This window comes from Pipistrellus hanaki (genome assembly GCF_964339955.1).
Source record: "Pipistrellus hanaki genome assembly, chromosome: 6".
In the NCBI taxonomy this organism is placed as follows: domain Eukaryota; kingdom Metazoa; phylum Chordata; class Mammalia; order Chiroptera; family Vespertilionidae; genus Pipistrellus; species Pipistrellus hanaki.
The window spans coordinates 29,422,296-29,435,564 of NC_140508.1; the positions used below are offsets into that span (position 1 = coordinate 29,422,296).

Sequence of the window (13,269 nt, forward strand, 5' to 3'; positions counted from 1 at the left end):
GTTGTGGGCTCGATCCCCAATGGGGAGCATGCAAGAGGCAGCTGATCAATGATTCTCTCTCATCATTGATGTTTCTATCTCTCTCTTCCTCTCCCTTCCTCTCTGAAATCAATAAAAATGTATATTTTTAAAAACCAGTTTATTCTGATATTATTTTATTATTATTGTATTATTTATTTGTATTACAACTGTAAACCGGATTTTGCCCATACCTCTATATAAATATCACAAATAGCCAAAACCAGTTTGGATCAGTGGATAGAGTGTCAGCCTGCGGACTGAAAGATCCCAGGTTCGATTCCAGTCAAGGGCATGTACCTTGGTTGCAGACACATCCCCAGTAGGGGGTGTGCTAGAGGCAGCTGATCGATGATTCTCTCTCATTGATGTTTCTAACTCTCTATATCCCTCTCTCTTCCTCTCTGTAAAAACATCAATAAAATATATTTTTAAAAAATCACAAATACACAATTGTAAATATGTTAAGGCAGCAATTCTCAACCAGTGTGCCACAAGACTTTTTAAAGTGTAGCCCAATGGGCAATGTTTTCTTCACCCAAAATAGAGTCTATAAAGGCTAGCTGTAGATTTTAGTGCTTTCCATGGCTCCCTGGGAATTCTCTGGTGGTTTCTCTTAAGGCTCAAGAGGAAACCACAGAAGAGGTTACCTGTTTTCATATCTGATATTTATGTCTGACAACTTGAAGGTCATGCTGTTCACAATGGCAGTTTCTTCAGATCTAAGAAGTGTATGGAAATTTTATATGTCGCAGATTCGTAGATGTTTCTCACAAATAATAATTATTACCATTATAATAATAATAATTATTGTTATATTTACTATTTATATTATTATTATTATTTAGCACCTATTATTAACCTCTACATCTCAGAGCAAACCCCATTTGTCATTTTTAGAAATGAAGCATATGTTGTTTGAAAAGGCGTCCTAATGTGCTTGAAATTTGCAATGTTTCCTACATTTCTGGATGTTGTTTGAACGTTTCCCGTACTTTCATTTGCAGGCCCAAGAAGCTAATATTAAAAGCTTTCAAACAATATTGGTTCGTCTTTAAAGACACGTCTATCACCTACTTTAAACACAAGGAACTTGAAGAAGGAGAACCGGTAGAAAAGTTAAATCTTAGAGGTAAGTGGGCTCTGCTTGGCTGTGGCTTGTGGTGACCCAGCAGGCAGAGGAAAGCCTCCCTTCTCCAGGAAGCGAGGCTGACGGCCCGTGCGTCCCTGTGTTCCCACAGCCCGGCCTGCAGCTCCGCCCCCCGGCACCTGGGCCTGGAGTGTGGTTTAGTAAACATGGTCATTTATAGTCTGCTGTTTCTTCTTTCCCAAATCTATGCAGTGGTGGCCATTGGTGTCATAAGTATAATACATTGTAGGCTCCTGAGAAGCTTTCTGAATTCTAGAACAGTTATGTTTAATTCAGTGTTGCTTTAATGCCTATTCTAAGTTCTAAAAGTGACTGTAAGTGTCCTGGTAACTCTATTAGTTGAAATGTTTTATTAACCCGTACACTCAATTCCCTTATCGCTGTGGCAATCAGAGAATTTCCTGGGTTTTGATTTATTTTGAAGGTCATATTCATAATTGTTCCTATGGGTTAGTTCACGTTCATAATGGTTCTTATAGGTTGGGATAGCCAAATCAATCTTAAAACCGAATTCAATTGCTGAGATATTTATTAAATAATAAAAGAAAATGTTTTTCTCTATTCATGTGAATTGTAAGTCTTATTTACTTAGCCTTTAAATAATATTATCAGCTTGCTCCTCCATTTTTCATAAGAGAACAAAATTTAAGAGGCTTATTTCAAAGTCTTCCTTTTAGTTGCACACCTGATATTTATCTAATACATTCTCCACAACTCAACTGTGACCCTGCCTTTGTTATTCAGGCTGTGAAGTTGTGCCAGATGTGAATGTAGCAGGAAGAAAATTTGGAATCAAGTTACTAATCCCTGTTGCTGATGGTATGAATGAAGTATATCTGAGATGTGACCATGTAAGTAAAACCATACAAACGTTCAGTCATTTCACCTTTATTAAACCTAAGGACACACCATCTGAGGTATTTTCTCAAATGAGAATACTCTTGTACCAGTTAGCTATTGTTTTGTAACAAACAACCACAAAAGTCGCAATGACATATACTGATAAACACTTGTTTCTGAAACATCTGCAGGTAGGCGGGGGGTGGAGGAACAGGCTGGCATCAGCAGGGAATATCTGGCTGAGCCTGGCTGTTCACTGCAGTTTGAGCTCATTTAATTTATTCTGAGTCCTGAGCTGCCTGGGGAGGCTCTTCTCACAATGATGGCAGGAATGCTGGAAAGCAACTGGAAGCAGATGAGGCCTCTCCACACGTAGGCTTGCAATTGGTCCTTTCCACCCTTATTCAATTGGCCAAAGTGTTGTGGAGCGAACTCAAGTAAAGACCACTGGAGCCCAGACCAAATTAAAATTTAGGGAGCCTTTATTAGCCGGCCGGCCTAACCAGCAACTGCTCTGCCTTTCTCCACACAGGGAGACAAGAGAGCAGTCCCAATTCTGTGCAGGACCACTTTTTTTAAAAAAATATATATTTTATTGATTTTTTTACAGAGAGGAAAAGAGAGGGATAGAAAGTTAGAAACATTGATGAGAGAGAATCATTGATCAGCTGCCTCTTGCACAACCCCTACTGGGGATGTGCCCGCAACCAAGGTACATGCCCTTGACTGGAATTGAACCTGGGACCCTTGAGTCTGCAGGCCAACACTCTATCCACTGAGCCAAACCTGTTTCAGCATGCAGGACCACTTTTAAGCACATTAACCACATCCTGTTTTTGCAGAACAAGTAAACCAAGACAAAACAGTTTTTCCTAAGCTACGTCAGGATCATGCCATTGACGATCATGTTACTTATAGGATCATCCTGTTCTTCAGAAAGCTGAGAGTGATCTATAAACAAAGGCCTACGTGCTGGGAAGGGGCCATGAGACCCTATCTCAAGGCCTGGCCTGGTGTCAGCACTGACAACTCTATCTGGGGCATAGTCCATGGCCTCTCTGGAAGCATGCTCAAAAATTCCCACTAACAAAAGCAAGCCTCATGGCTGGGCCCAACATCACGTGGGGGTAATTATACTCTGGCTGTTGTGGGAGGGACTATAAAATTACATGGCAAAGGGAGTGGAGATTGAGGCAAGTAAGTCAATGGTCCACACCTACTGTTGCTGTGAAGAATTTCAGTCTTCAGCTGCATCCGCTCAGCTTCTGGGACTACTCCTCTTTACTCCCCCAGGTTAGGAAAATGCAGACAGATAGGAGGCACCCCTCTCTGGTTCATAGCTCATCCATGGACCTGATTCCTACTGTGGACTAGAGTCTTTATTAACGATAATATATGAAATCAATTCATGATTTTTTTTTTTTTCTTGTTCTGTCAGAGAGATCAGATGTGATCTGAAAATGGAAATCTATATCCAGGAAAGCTATCTGGTACTTGAGGGTTTCAGCTGTCTGTACTCCATAGCACACATCCTTGGTTCATCTTTAAATTTATGGAATTTAGCAAGACTGACATTGCTGTTCGCTAGCCCCTTAACTAGATACTCAACACAAGAATCAAAGGCCCTTGTTGGGTGTTAAGTTAGGTGAATAATGGCCACTCAGAACATATGCCACTGTAATCTTTCCATGCTTGGAAGGTGACAATTTTGTATGATAGTCCCCAGGACCTGACCTTGCTTCTCTGCCCTCCTGTGTTTGCTGCAGGAGAATCAATATGCCCAGTGGATGGCTGCCTGTATCTTGGCATCGAAGGGCAAAACCATGGCCGATAGCTCCTACCAGCCAGAAGTCCTCAACATTCTTTCATTTCTGAGGATGAAAAACCGGAACTCAACGTCTTCCTTGGCCTCCAGTCCTGAAAACATGGACATGAACCCGGAATGTTTTGTGTCACCCCGGTGTGCAAAAAAACACAAATCTAAACAGGTACTGCTGATCTTGTTGGGGTAATGGTTTGCAGTGTATTCTGTCTTTTTCTGAAATAAAATGAGGAATTAAAATAATTGAGGCCGTCATCATGAAAAAATCAGTTGATGGGCAAATTTGACTACAGACTGGGTATTAGATGATATTAAGAAATTATTGTTAGCCGAAACCGGTTTGGCTCAGTGGTAGAGCATCGGTCTGCGGACTGAAAGGTCCCAGGTTTGATTCTGGTCAAGGGCATGTACCTGGGTTGCAGGCACATCCCCAGAAGGGGGTATGCAAGAGGCAGCTGGTCGATGTTTCTCTCTCATCGACGTTTCTAGCTCTCTATATCTCTCCCTTCCTCTCTGTAAAAAATCAATAAAATATATTTTTTTTAAAAAAGAAGAAAAATAATTATTGTTAATTATGTTAGAAGTAACTGTACTGCTAATTGAATATATCATTATATCCTGATATAGTCTAATTAAAAATAAGGCCCCTAGCCCTAGCTGGTTTGGCTTGGTGAATAGAGCGTCGGCCTGCTAACTGAAGGGTCTCAGGTTTGATTCTGGTAAAGGGCACATGCCCGAAGTTGCGGGCTTGATCCCCAGTATGGGACCTACAGGAGGCAGCTGCTCAATTATTCTCTCTCATCATTGATGTTTCCGACTCTCTCCCTCTCCCTTCCTCTCTGAAATCAATAAAAATATTTTAAATAAAGAAATAAAATTATTTAGTACCTACAAATAAAATTTTTAAATTATGCTTCCATACGCATGGGTTAAAAAGTCAAACAGATAAACTGAATCAAGTAGACCCATTGTCCACAGACACACCACTACCCCAGAAAGAGGAATCCAGAACTCTCCATCTCCATGAGCCTTAGAAGCTCTTGTGTTGGTTGATCTAGTTTCAGCTTCTCCCTGGGGATTTGAGTGTGTGTGTGTGTGTGTGTGTGTGTGTGTGTGTGTATGTATGTGTGTGTGTGTGTGTGTGAGAGAGAGAGAGAGAGAGAGAGAGAGAGAGAGAGAGCAAGCGAGCGCTCGCAGAGGAGAGAATATGAATGAGAATTACTCATATTTGAAAAGCTGCAGGTGGATCTCCCTTTTATTTTCTCTTAGCGATCTGGAACTAATCGGATGGTTATAGAGCAGTTAGTGCATGCTAAGGAGAGTTTGATGTCTCTTGTCTCTGTTTAGCTGGCAGCCCGAATTATGGAGGCCCACCAGAACGTGGCCCAGATGTCCCTGGTTGAAGCCAAGCTGCGGTTCATTCAGGCATGGCAGTCTCTACCCGAATTCGGCCTCACCTATTACCTTGTCAGGTGATTACAATGTTCACTTGCTTCTCTCGCTTTTCTTTCCATTTTAAGTGGTTTTCTTGGAACTGTTCATTCTCACTTAATCTAAGGCAGTGGTCGGCAAACTCATTAGTCAATAGAGCCAAATATCAACAGTACAAGGATTGAAATTTCTTATGAGAGCCAAATTTTTTAAACTTAAACTTCTATCGCCACTCCTTCAAAATAGACTCGCCCAAGTCGTGGTATTTTGTGGAAGAGCCACACTCAAGGGGCCAAAGAGCCACAGGTGGCTCTAGAGCCGTGGTTTGCCGACCACTGATCTAGGGTGTAGAACTCTTTTTATTTTTAGAATTCTGTCCTTTCACAAATAGCCCCAAACTTTTGGCTGCTCAAAAAGAGCTTCTGTATCTCTGCCCAAGATGCCAATACCCGTGAATCCTATAAAAGGTAGGAAAGCAAATATGGTCCTTTTAGAATAACAATATTTGCAAAACCAGAGAGAGAAATCACCCATTGATTTTATGAAACCTGTGACCTCCTTTCTGGTCAAGTTTCCCCCACTAGACATAAGCTCCATGAAGTCAGGGGTTTTCCATCCATTTAAGTCACTGCTATTGTCTCAGTGCCTAGAAGGGTGCCTGGCATACACAGTTGGTGCTAATTTTTAATTAATTAATTTGACCCCCTTTTATTTTGCTTTCCTCTAAAGTCAATTTCACTTAAAGAATGCCTTTGAGCCGAGACCGGTTTGGCTCAGTGGATAGAGCGTCAGCCTGCGGACTGAAACGTCCCGGGTTTGATTCTGGGCACGGTCATGTACCTTGGTTGTGGGCATATCCCCAGTAGGGGGTGTGCTAGAGGCAGCTGATTGATGTTTCTCTCTCATCGATGTTTCTAACTTTATCCCTCTCCCTTCCTCTCTGTAAAAAATTGATAAAATAGCCGAAGCCGGTTTGGCTCAGTGGTAGAGCATGGGTCTGCGGACTGAGGTCCCAGGTTCGATTCCGGGCAAGGGCATGTACATTGGTTGCGGGCACATCCCCGGTAGGGGGTGTGCAAGAGGCAGCTGGTCGCTGTTTCTCTCTCATCGACATTTCTAGCTCTCTATCTCTCTCCCTTCCTCTCTGTAAAAAAATCAATCAGTCAATCAATCAATAAATAAATAATATGTATAATATAAAAAAATGATAAAATATAAAAAGAATGCCTTTGAGACAGTCTTAATTCTCTCTGTCATATTCTCTAGATTACAATAAAAATGCCCTTCTGTAGAAAGATAACCCTTCGTTGTTCATTCTTTATAGATGATTTAGAAATGTTGGTATTATTTATCTTTAAGAAGTTGTTTGTGAATAAACAGCATATTACAAGAAGCAGTTACTTCTTTTAATTTTTTTTTCAGGTTTAAAGGAAGCAAGAAAGATGACATCCTGGGCGTTTCCTATAATAGGCTGATTAGAATCGATGCAGCCACTGGGGTCCCAATTACAACATGGAGATTTGCTAACATGAAGCAGTGGAATGTAAATTGGGAAATCCGGCAGGTAAAGTGAAAGCTTCGAGTATATATGGTGTTGAGCCTATAAATGTGTGCCCTCAAAATTGCAGATTATTCTGATTTTAAAAGCTGTTCTTATATTTAGAACTCAGAAACCACAAGCATGTGGCCATTGTCTGCTAAAATAACCACAGGCAATTCTGGGCAGTTTTCTAACAAGTACAGATCAAAAATGCTTTTGAATTACCCCACTAGTTGGCTTAGTCTCCATACAGATTCTAAAATTGCTGAGCAGTTTGATTCATTTCCTTCAACTCACCATGGGATTATAGAAGACTTAGCAGAAACTACATGAGATGTAACTGTCACCCAAAATAAACCCAAAACTCTGACCGGCTGCCAAAATGCCTAACTGGTGGAGGGCTCGGCGGCTCCATTCCAGCCCCAAAGGGGAAAAATTGCTAGGGAAGCAAGTTTAGGAATTCTCCAACTCTCAGCACCCCATCATCCGCACCGAGGAGCTAAATTCTGGCCAAGGCTATATCATGGGGAATGCGAGGTGAAGTTAGAGCACCTTAGCATCCTGCTGGTATGGAATCTCTCTTCCCTCTTTCCTCATTTTTCCAGCAGAAAACATTCAATGTGGAGATATGGTAAGAGACTCACACCTTTTTTTATTGAGGAGAGAAAGAGACAGAGAGAGAAAGATCAATTTGTTATTTATGCTTTCACTGGTTGCTTCTTGTATGTGCCCTGACCGGAGATTGAACCCACAACCTTGGCATATCAGGATGATGCTCTAACCAACTGAAATAGATACCTGGAAACTCACACCTTTTTTTTTTTTTTTTTTTTTTTAAGAGCTATGGATTCCTGTCAGCAGAGTTGTTGACCATCTGGGCACTCATTTTTTAGAATGAAGGTCTGAGATTAGATGACTTCCTTGGGAGTGGCACTAAAATTGTGTTACATATTAGGATTGCCTGGGAGTTTTAAAAAACCACTGCCCAGGCCAAATACCACTGCCCAGGCTACTCCCAAGACCAATTAAAGCTGCATGTCTAGGGCAGTAGCTGGGCAGCAATAATCACCTGAGGCCCTCAGGTGATTGCAATGGGCCTCCACGGTTGAGAACTCTTTATGTTTCTTCTAATGCAGTAGTCGGCAAACTCATTTGTCAGCAGAGCCAAATATCAACAGAACAACGATTGAAATTTCTTTTGAGAGCCAAAATTTTTAAACTTAAACTGTATAGGTAGGTACATTGTTATTAACTTAATTAGAGTACTCCTAAGCTGGCCTTTGCTAAAAACTCAAGGGGCCAAAGAGGTGCATATTGCTCAAGAGCCACAGTTTGCTGACCGCTGTTCTAGTGCTTAGGAGTTTATGACTTTCAGCGGGGAACGGGTGAGGGCCAGGGGCTGGGGGAAATTTCAGGTGGACCTTTTACTCTCCATTAAAACGTCTGTAAAATACCTTCCCTTTGACATCAGGCGTGCTTAGAAAGTCCTACATCTAAACAAGGGACAGACAGAAAGTATGTGTGTGTGTTGAGAGTTAGAGTGTTTTGCGCCCTACCTGGTTTTGCTCTGTGGATAGAGCATTGGCCTGCGGACTGAAGGGTCCCGGGTTCAATTCCAGTTAAGGCCATATGCTCAGGTTATGGGCTTGATCCCCAGTAAAAGGGAGGGAAGCTGATCAACGATTCTCTCTCATCATTGATGTTTCTATCTCTCCCTCTCTTTTCCTCTCTGAAATAAATAAAAACATTTTTAAAAAATAAAAAGTGTTTTGCCAGGTTCACAGCAAAAGTTGACACCACAAGGGGGCGCAGAGAGCAAGGATGTTTTCTGTAAGGGGAAGTGGTTTTTTGTAGGCTTTTGGGAGAAATCCATCTGTCAGCTGTCTCAGTAGGCTTCTGCTCTGGGGCCATCTCCTGCAAAGCAGCTTCTTTCTTATCTTTCCCTGTCAGAGGATAAGCTTCCCTGTGCTTTCTCTTCCAGGTGGCGATCGAGTTTGACCAGAACGTCTCCATTGCGTTCACCTGCCTGAGTGCAGATTGCAAGGTGGTGCACGAATACATCGGTGGCTACATTTTCCTGTCCACCCGCTCCAAGGGCCAGAATGAAACACTAGACGAGGACCTGTTCCACAAGTTGACGGGCGGTCAGGAATGAAGCAAAGCTGGCCTGCTGGGCCTACACACAGAGGGCGAGCCAAAGGCAGTCCTCCCCAGACGGTGGGATCCATGGCTTGCACTGTGTATAGATTCCAGACTGACAGATAACGTCTATTCACCACCAGTCACTCAGATCCTGACCTCGTTTCAAACACAGTGCCTAGCACCACCACGCCCCAACTTTGCTTGCTTTGCCCTGTGCTATGAGCAGTGGAAGGAGCGTCAGTTGCCTTTTCTGTAAAATGGGAGGGTGAGAGAAAGGGTAGCAATCTAAGATTACTCTAAGGCCCAGCCTATAGCTTCAGCTCTGTGCCTTACAGAACCTGCAGGTGAATGGCCAGAAGTTGTTCCTGTGCTTATCTGCTCTATTGTTTAGTCAGGGTAGAAAGCAAACTTTAAAAGCACGTGTAGCAAGAGCAAATCTATCCCACAAACTCAGGTGTGAAAGGAAATAGGTCGTCCTGCTTTTAGCTCCCATCTCGTGGTGGAGGAAATCCACACATACACATTTTCCGTGAAGGTCAAGGCATGGAGGGGATGGGGGGGGGGGGGGGAGTAGGATTTTTGATACCAGTTGGTGACAAGGGGTCAAAATAGTGGCCCTCAGTCCACAGTGACTTCTGCCAAGGTGACCACTGACCCATCTGGTTTGGACATTGGTCCTCTCAGATCACTGCTGCGTCCCACAAGTCCCATTCCAATCTAAGGCTCCCTCGACCACCTCTATATCCTTGATGACATGGGTGACGGTTACAGGGAACCTTTTCCTCAACTCGGCCCCATGTCCCCACTGCTTCTACTCTGGGTTTGGGGCTCAGGAAGATGGGCCTAAATCTCTGTTCATAAGCCACCTCCCCACATTCCGGCTTCCAGTGAGGTCCCCACACACCTGGTCACAGAGAAGGGCAGGACACAGGCCTGGCCACTGGCTTCCACCTGCACAGCCTTTCTGGTCTTGGGGGCAGGGGAGCCTTGCCCTTGTCACTCACAGTGTCCTCCTGGATTTGGTGTCTGTTTGTATGACTCTGGCCTTTCCCCTTAAGGGCCGTGGCTTTCTTAAATCAAAAGCCAATTATAGATTTCTTTTCTCTCTCCTTAAGAAACGAGTGTAGGCCCGTTAACAGCTGCCTTGGTTGTCATTTTCTGGTTTGGTTTGTCAGCACTGGGAGGAGTGGGTTTTGAGAAGGTAAAAAGCAATACCAAGGAGAGAGGGAAATATCAGGTAGTTTATTAGTTTTCTGTAACGTTCTTCAGTCACACAAAGGACTTGGGTTGCCAACGGAAGGCAGAGGCTCCGTTTCCATTTTGAAATTCGCTAAGATGCACACTCCAGGAGGCCTGGCCAGAGTTTAGATGCCAGAATACATCAGCCAGCTATTGCTGTATTTCCCAGCACAACCTTTTTTTATTATTATTATTATTTTCAGAGAGGAAGGTAGAGATAGAAACATCAATGATGAGACCTAGCCCGCAACCCAGGCATATGCCCTGACCTGGAATGGAACCCAGGACCTCCTGGTTCATAGGTCAATGCTCAACCACTGAGTCACGGCAGCAGGACTCCAGTACAGTCATTTGAGAAGAGATGTCCAGGATTCCAGGAACCACAGTGAGACAGCCTTGGATAGGGAACATCGGGCCTGTCACTGGAAATTCCTTTCAGCCTCTCCTTAGAGAGGAATGGGAATGAGCACCATCTGAACCTCTGAGGGCTGCCTGCAAAGCTCCGAGGCGGCTTAGGTGCTTGGAAAGAACTTCATTTGAAATGTTTTCTACACAAACGTGCGCTGAGCTCACTGTGTTACACTTGGTGTTGGTCATTTCTGGAGAGTCCTGGGCTCTATTATTTTAGAACTTAGTGAGGGCTTTAAGATGATGGTGGGCCCTACAATAAGAGAATGCTCCTTGCCCTGGCCGGTTTGGTTCAGTGGATGGAGTGTCAGCCTGCAGACTGAAGGGTCTTGGTTCGAATTCCGACAAGGGCACGTAGTACCTTGGTTGCAGGCTCAATCCCTGGCCAAGGTTGGGACACATGTGGCAGGCAAGCAGTCGATGTGTCTCTCTCACGTTGATGTTTCTCTCTCTGTGCCTCCCCCTGCCTTCCACTCTCTCTCTCTCTGACAGTCAATGGAAAAAATAACCTCAGGGGAGGATTAACAAAAAAAATAAAAAGAAAAGAATGCTCCTTGATGTGACATGTCACCTGCCTGCAGCCCGGGGCAGCTCTGCCTCACTTACCAAAGCCAGACCTGCAGTACAGCCCTCTTCCTTAGCTTCCCAGGCTTGTCAGACATTGCCATGGAAATGCTGAAAGAACCTGTTTCAACCAAACTTTCGGGGAACATTTCTCCCACGATTACACAGCCACATCCTAAAGGAATAACCAAGTGTGACATGAAAACCTTAAATGCTGCTGCTATTCCAAAGAGGACATTCCCCCCCACCCTTTGGGCACAAAAGGTCATCTGACTGCTTATGACAAAATGTTAAATTAATGTGTGCCTTTCAACTCCGTTTGCTTTCTTATCTACACTACATTGGGAAATCTGCCCTTGTTTTTATGACTTTTCTAATTAAATGGTTTATATGGATTTGAGTATGGTCTCATGTGTTCTCTCCAGTCTGCTGTCTCTAACAAATATTTTTCTCTGTTACGAAAAAGGAGTGCAACTTTCAGATTTAACATGTGATTTTCCTCACAATTCTGAGATTTGAGCTCGTTCTCCCCAGTGGGACTGACTTCAAAATCTGTTGGCTTCAACTCCGTTCTCATTGACCTTCACCAGATCTCCTGACATGTCCCGGGCTCTTTCGTTCCGGCTCTGCCTCTTGGAAACAGCACCAGAGAGCAAGGAAATACCCAGAGGCAGGGGAGCATCAGAGGGCCTCTGATTGGATGGCCAAATGTCAAGGGCATTTCTTTGATGTATTAATAGATGGTCCATATGGTTCATGGGCCTCTTCATGCAACTTCTCACATCAATCCATAGGGGGCAGGAACAGTTTGCCTTCGTATTTCACAAAGGAGAACACAGGCTCAGCCAGGTTGGGGGTGGAGTGGGGTGCAGTGAGGGAAAAGGTAAAGGAACTAAGAAGTACAAATTGGCAGGAACAAAATAGTCATGGGAATGTACAGCACAGGGAATATAGTCAATAATATTATAACAGTTGTATCATGTGTGTGGGGGGGGTGGTACTAGACTTATGAGGGAGCAGGTTCCTTCATAAGTTATATAAATGTCTAACCACTATACCTGAAACAGGTAATATTGAATGCTAACTATAATTGAAAAAAAATAATAGTGAAGTAACTTTACCCAAGGAAAACTACCAGTTCATCAGTCCACAGTGACTTCTGCCAAGCAGAAAAACTGTATCAAACCCAGGTTTGCTTAACTCCCAAAACCACTAAGTGTAAACCAGAAACCCCACCCTTTCGTTCCCAGCGCTGCTCAGCCTTGAAATGCCTGCGCCCAGCCCCAGCCCCCGTGCTGGCTTCCCCTGAGTCAGTCCCCAGGGCCCTCACTGGTAGGAGAGAGCACTGGGTGTTGGGGATTGGCTGACCCCAAAGTTAACGGGAGGTGGATCAGAAAGGTCTGGAAGCCAGAAAAGTGAGTTCCCTAGAGACTATTTTATTTATGATTCTGGACAAGTTTGGTTTTCAATCCCAAGGTCAAAAAGGGAAGCTAATGAGTCTTTCATTTGAAAACTCATCTTTTATTTGTAGGCACTAGAAGCCAAGACATCTGGCAATATTTATTTTTCTAAAATCATTAAAATCTTGCCCTGACAGTGTGGTTCAATGGTTGATCGCCAACCTATGGACCGGGAAGTTCGATTCCCGGTCAGGGCACAAGTTGTGGGCTCAAACCCCAGTGTGGGGCATGCAGGAGGCAGCTGATCAATGATTCTTTCCAATCATTGACGTTCCTATCTATCTCTCCCTCTCCTTTCTGTGAAAACAATAAAAATATATTTTTTTAAATAAATCATTATCCAAGACCGGTTTGGCTCAATGGATAGAGCGTCAGCTTGGGGACTGAAGGGTCCTGGGTTCGATTCCGGTCAAGGGCATGTACCTTGGTTGCAGACACATCCCCAGTAGGGGGTGTGCAAGAGGCAGCTGATCGATGACTCTCTTTCATCGATGTTTCTAACTCTCTATCTCTCTCCCTTCCTCTCTGTTCAAAATCAATAAAATATATTTTTAAAAAATAATAATAAATAAATAAATAAATCATTAAAAACTTTTTAAATTATAAGTTCTTTTTCACTTCAGTACATTTAACATCTCGTTCATTTTCATTATTT

General features: G+C 43.4%; 1 protein-coding gene across 3 annotated transcripts in view; it reads left to right on the forward strand.

Moving 5' to 3' along the window:
* The window catches only part of FERMT1 (FERM domain containing kindlin 1), a 35,188-nt gene extending 24,946 nt beyond the window's left edge, over positions 1-10,242 (forward strand). For all 3 annotated transcript variants that reach the window (XM_084887866.1, XM_084887864.1, XM_084887865.1), the window contains 6 exons: positions 1,026-1,150; positions 1,913-2,019; positions 3,775-3,996; positions 5,178-5,302; positions 6,684-6,825; positions 8,783-10,242. In XM_084887866.1, the coding sequence (XP_084743992.1) occupies positions 1,026-1,150; positions 1,913-2,019; positions 3,775-3,996; positions 5,178-5,302; positions 6,684-6,825; positions 8,783-8,956 (895 nt within the window). In that variant the 3' untranslated portion in view covers positions 8,957-10,242. The remainder of the gene's footprint in view (positions 1-1,025; positions 1,151-1,912; positions 2,020-3,774; positions 3,997-5,177; positions 5,303-6,683; positions 6,826-8,782) is intronic.
* The last annotated feature ends 3,027 nt before the right edge of the window (positions 10,243-13,269 follow it).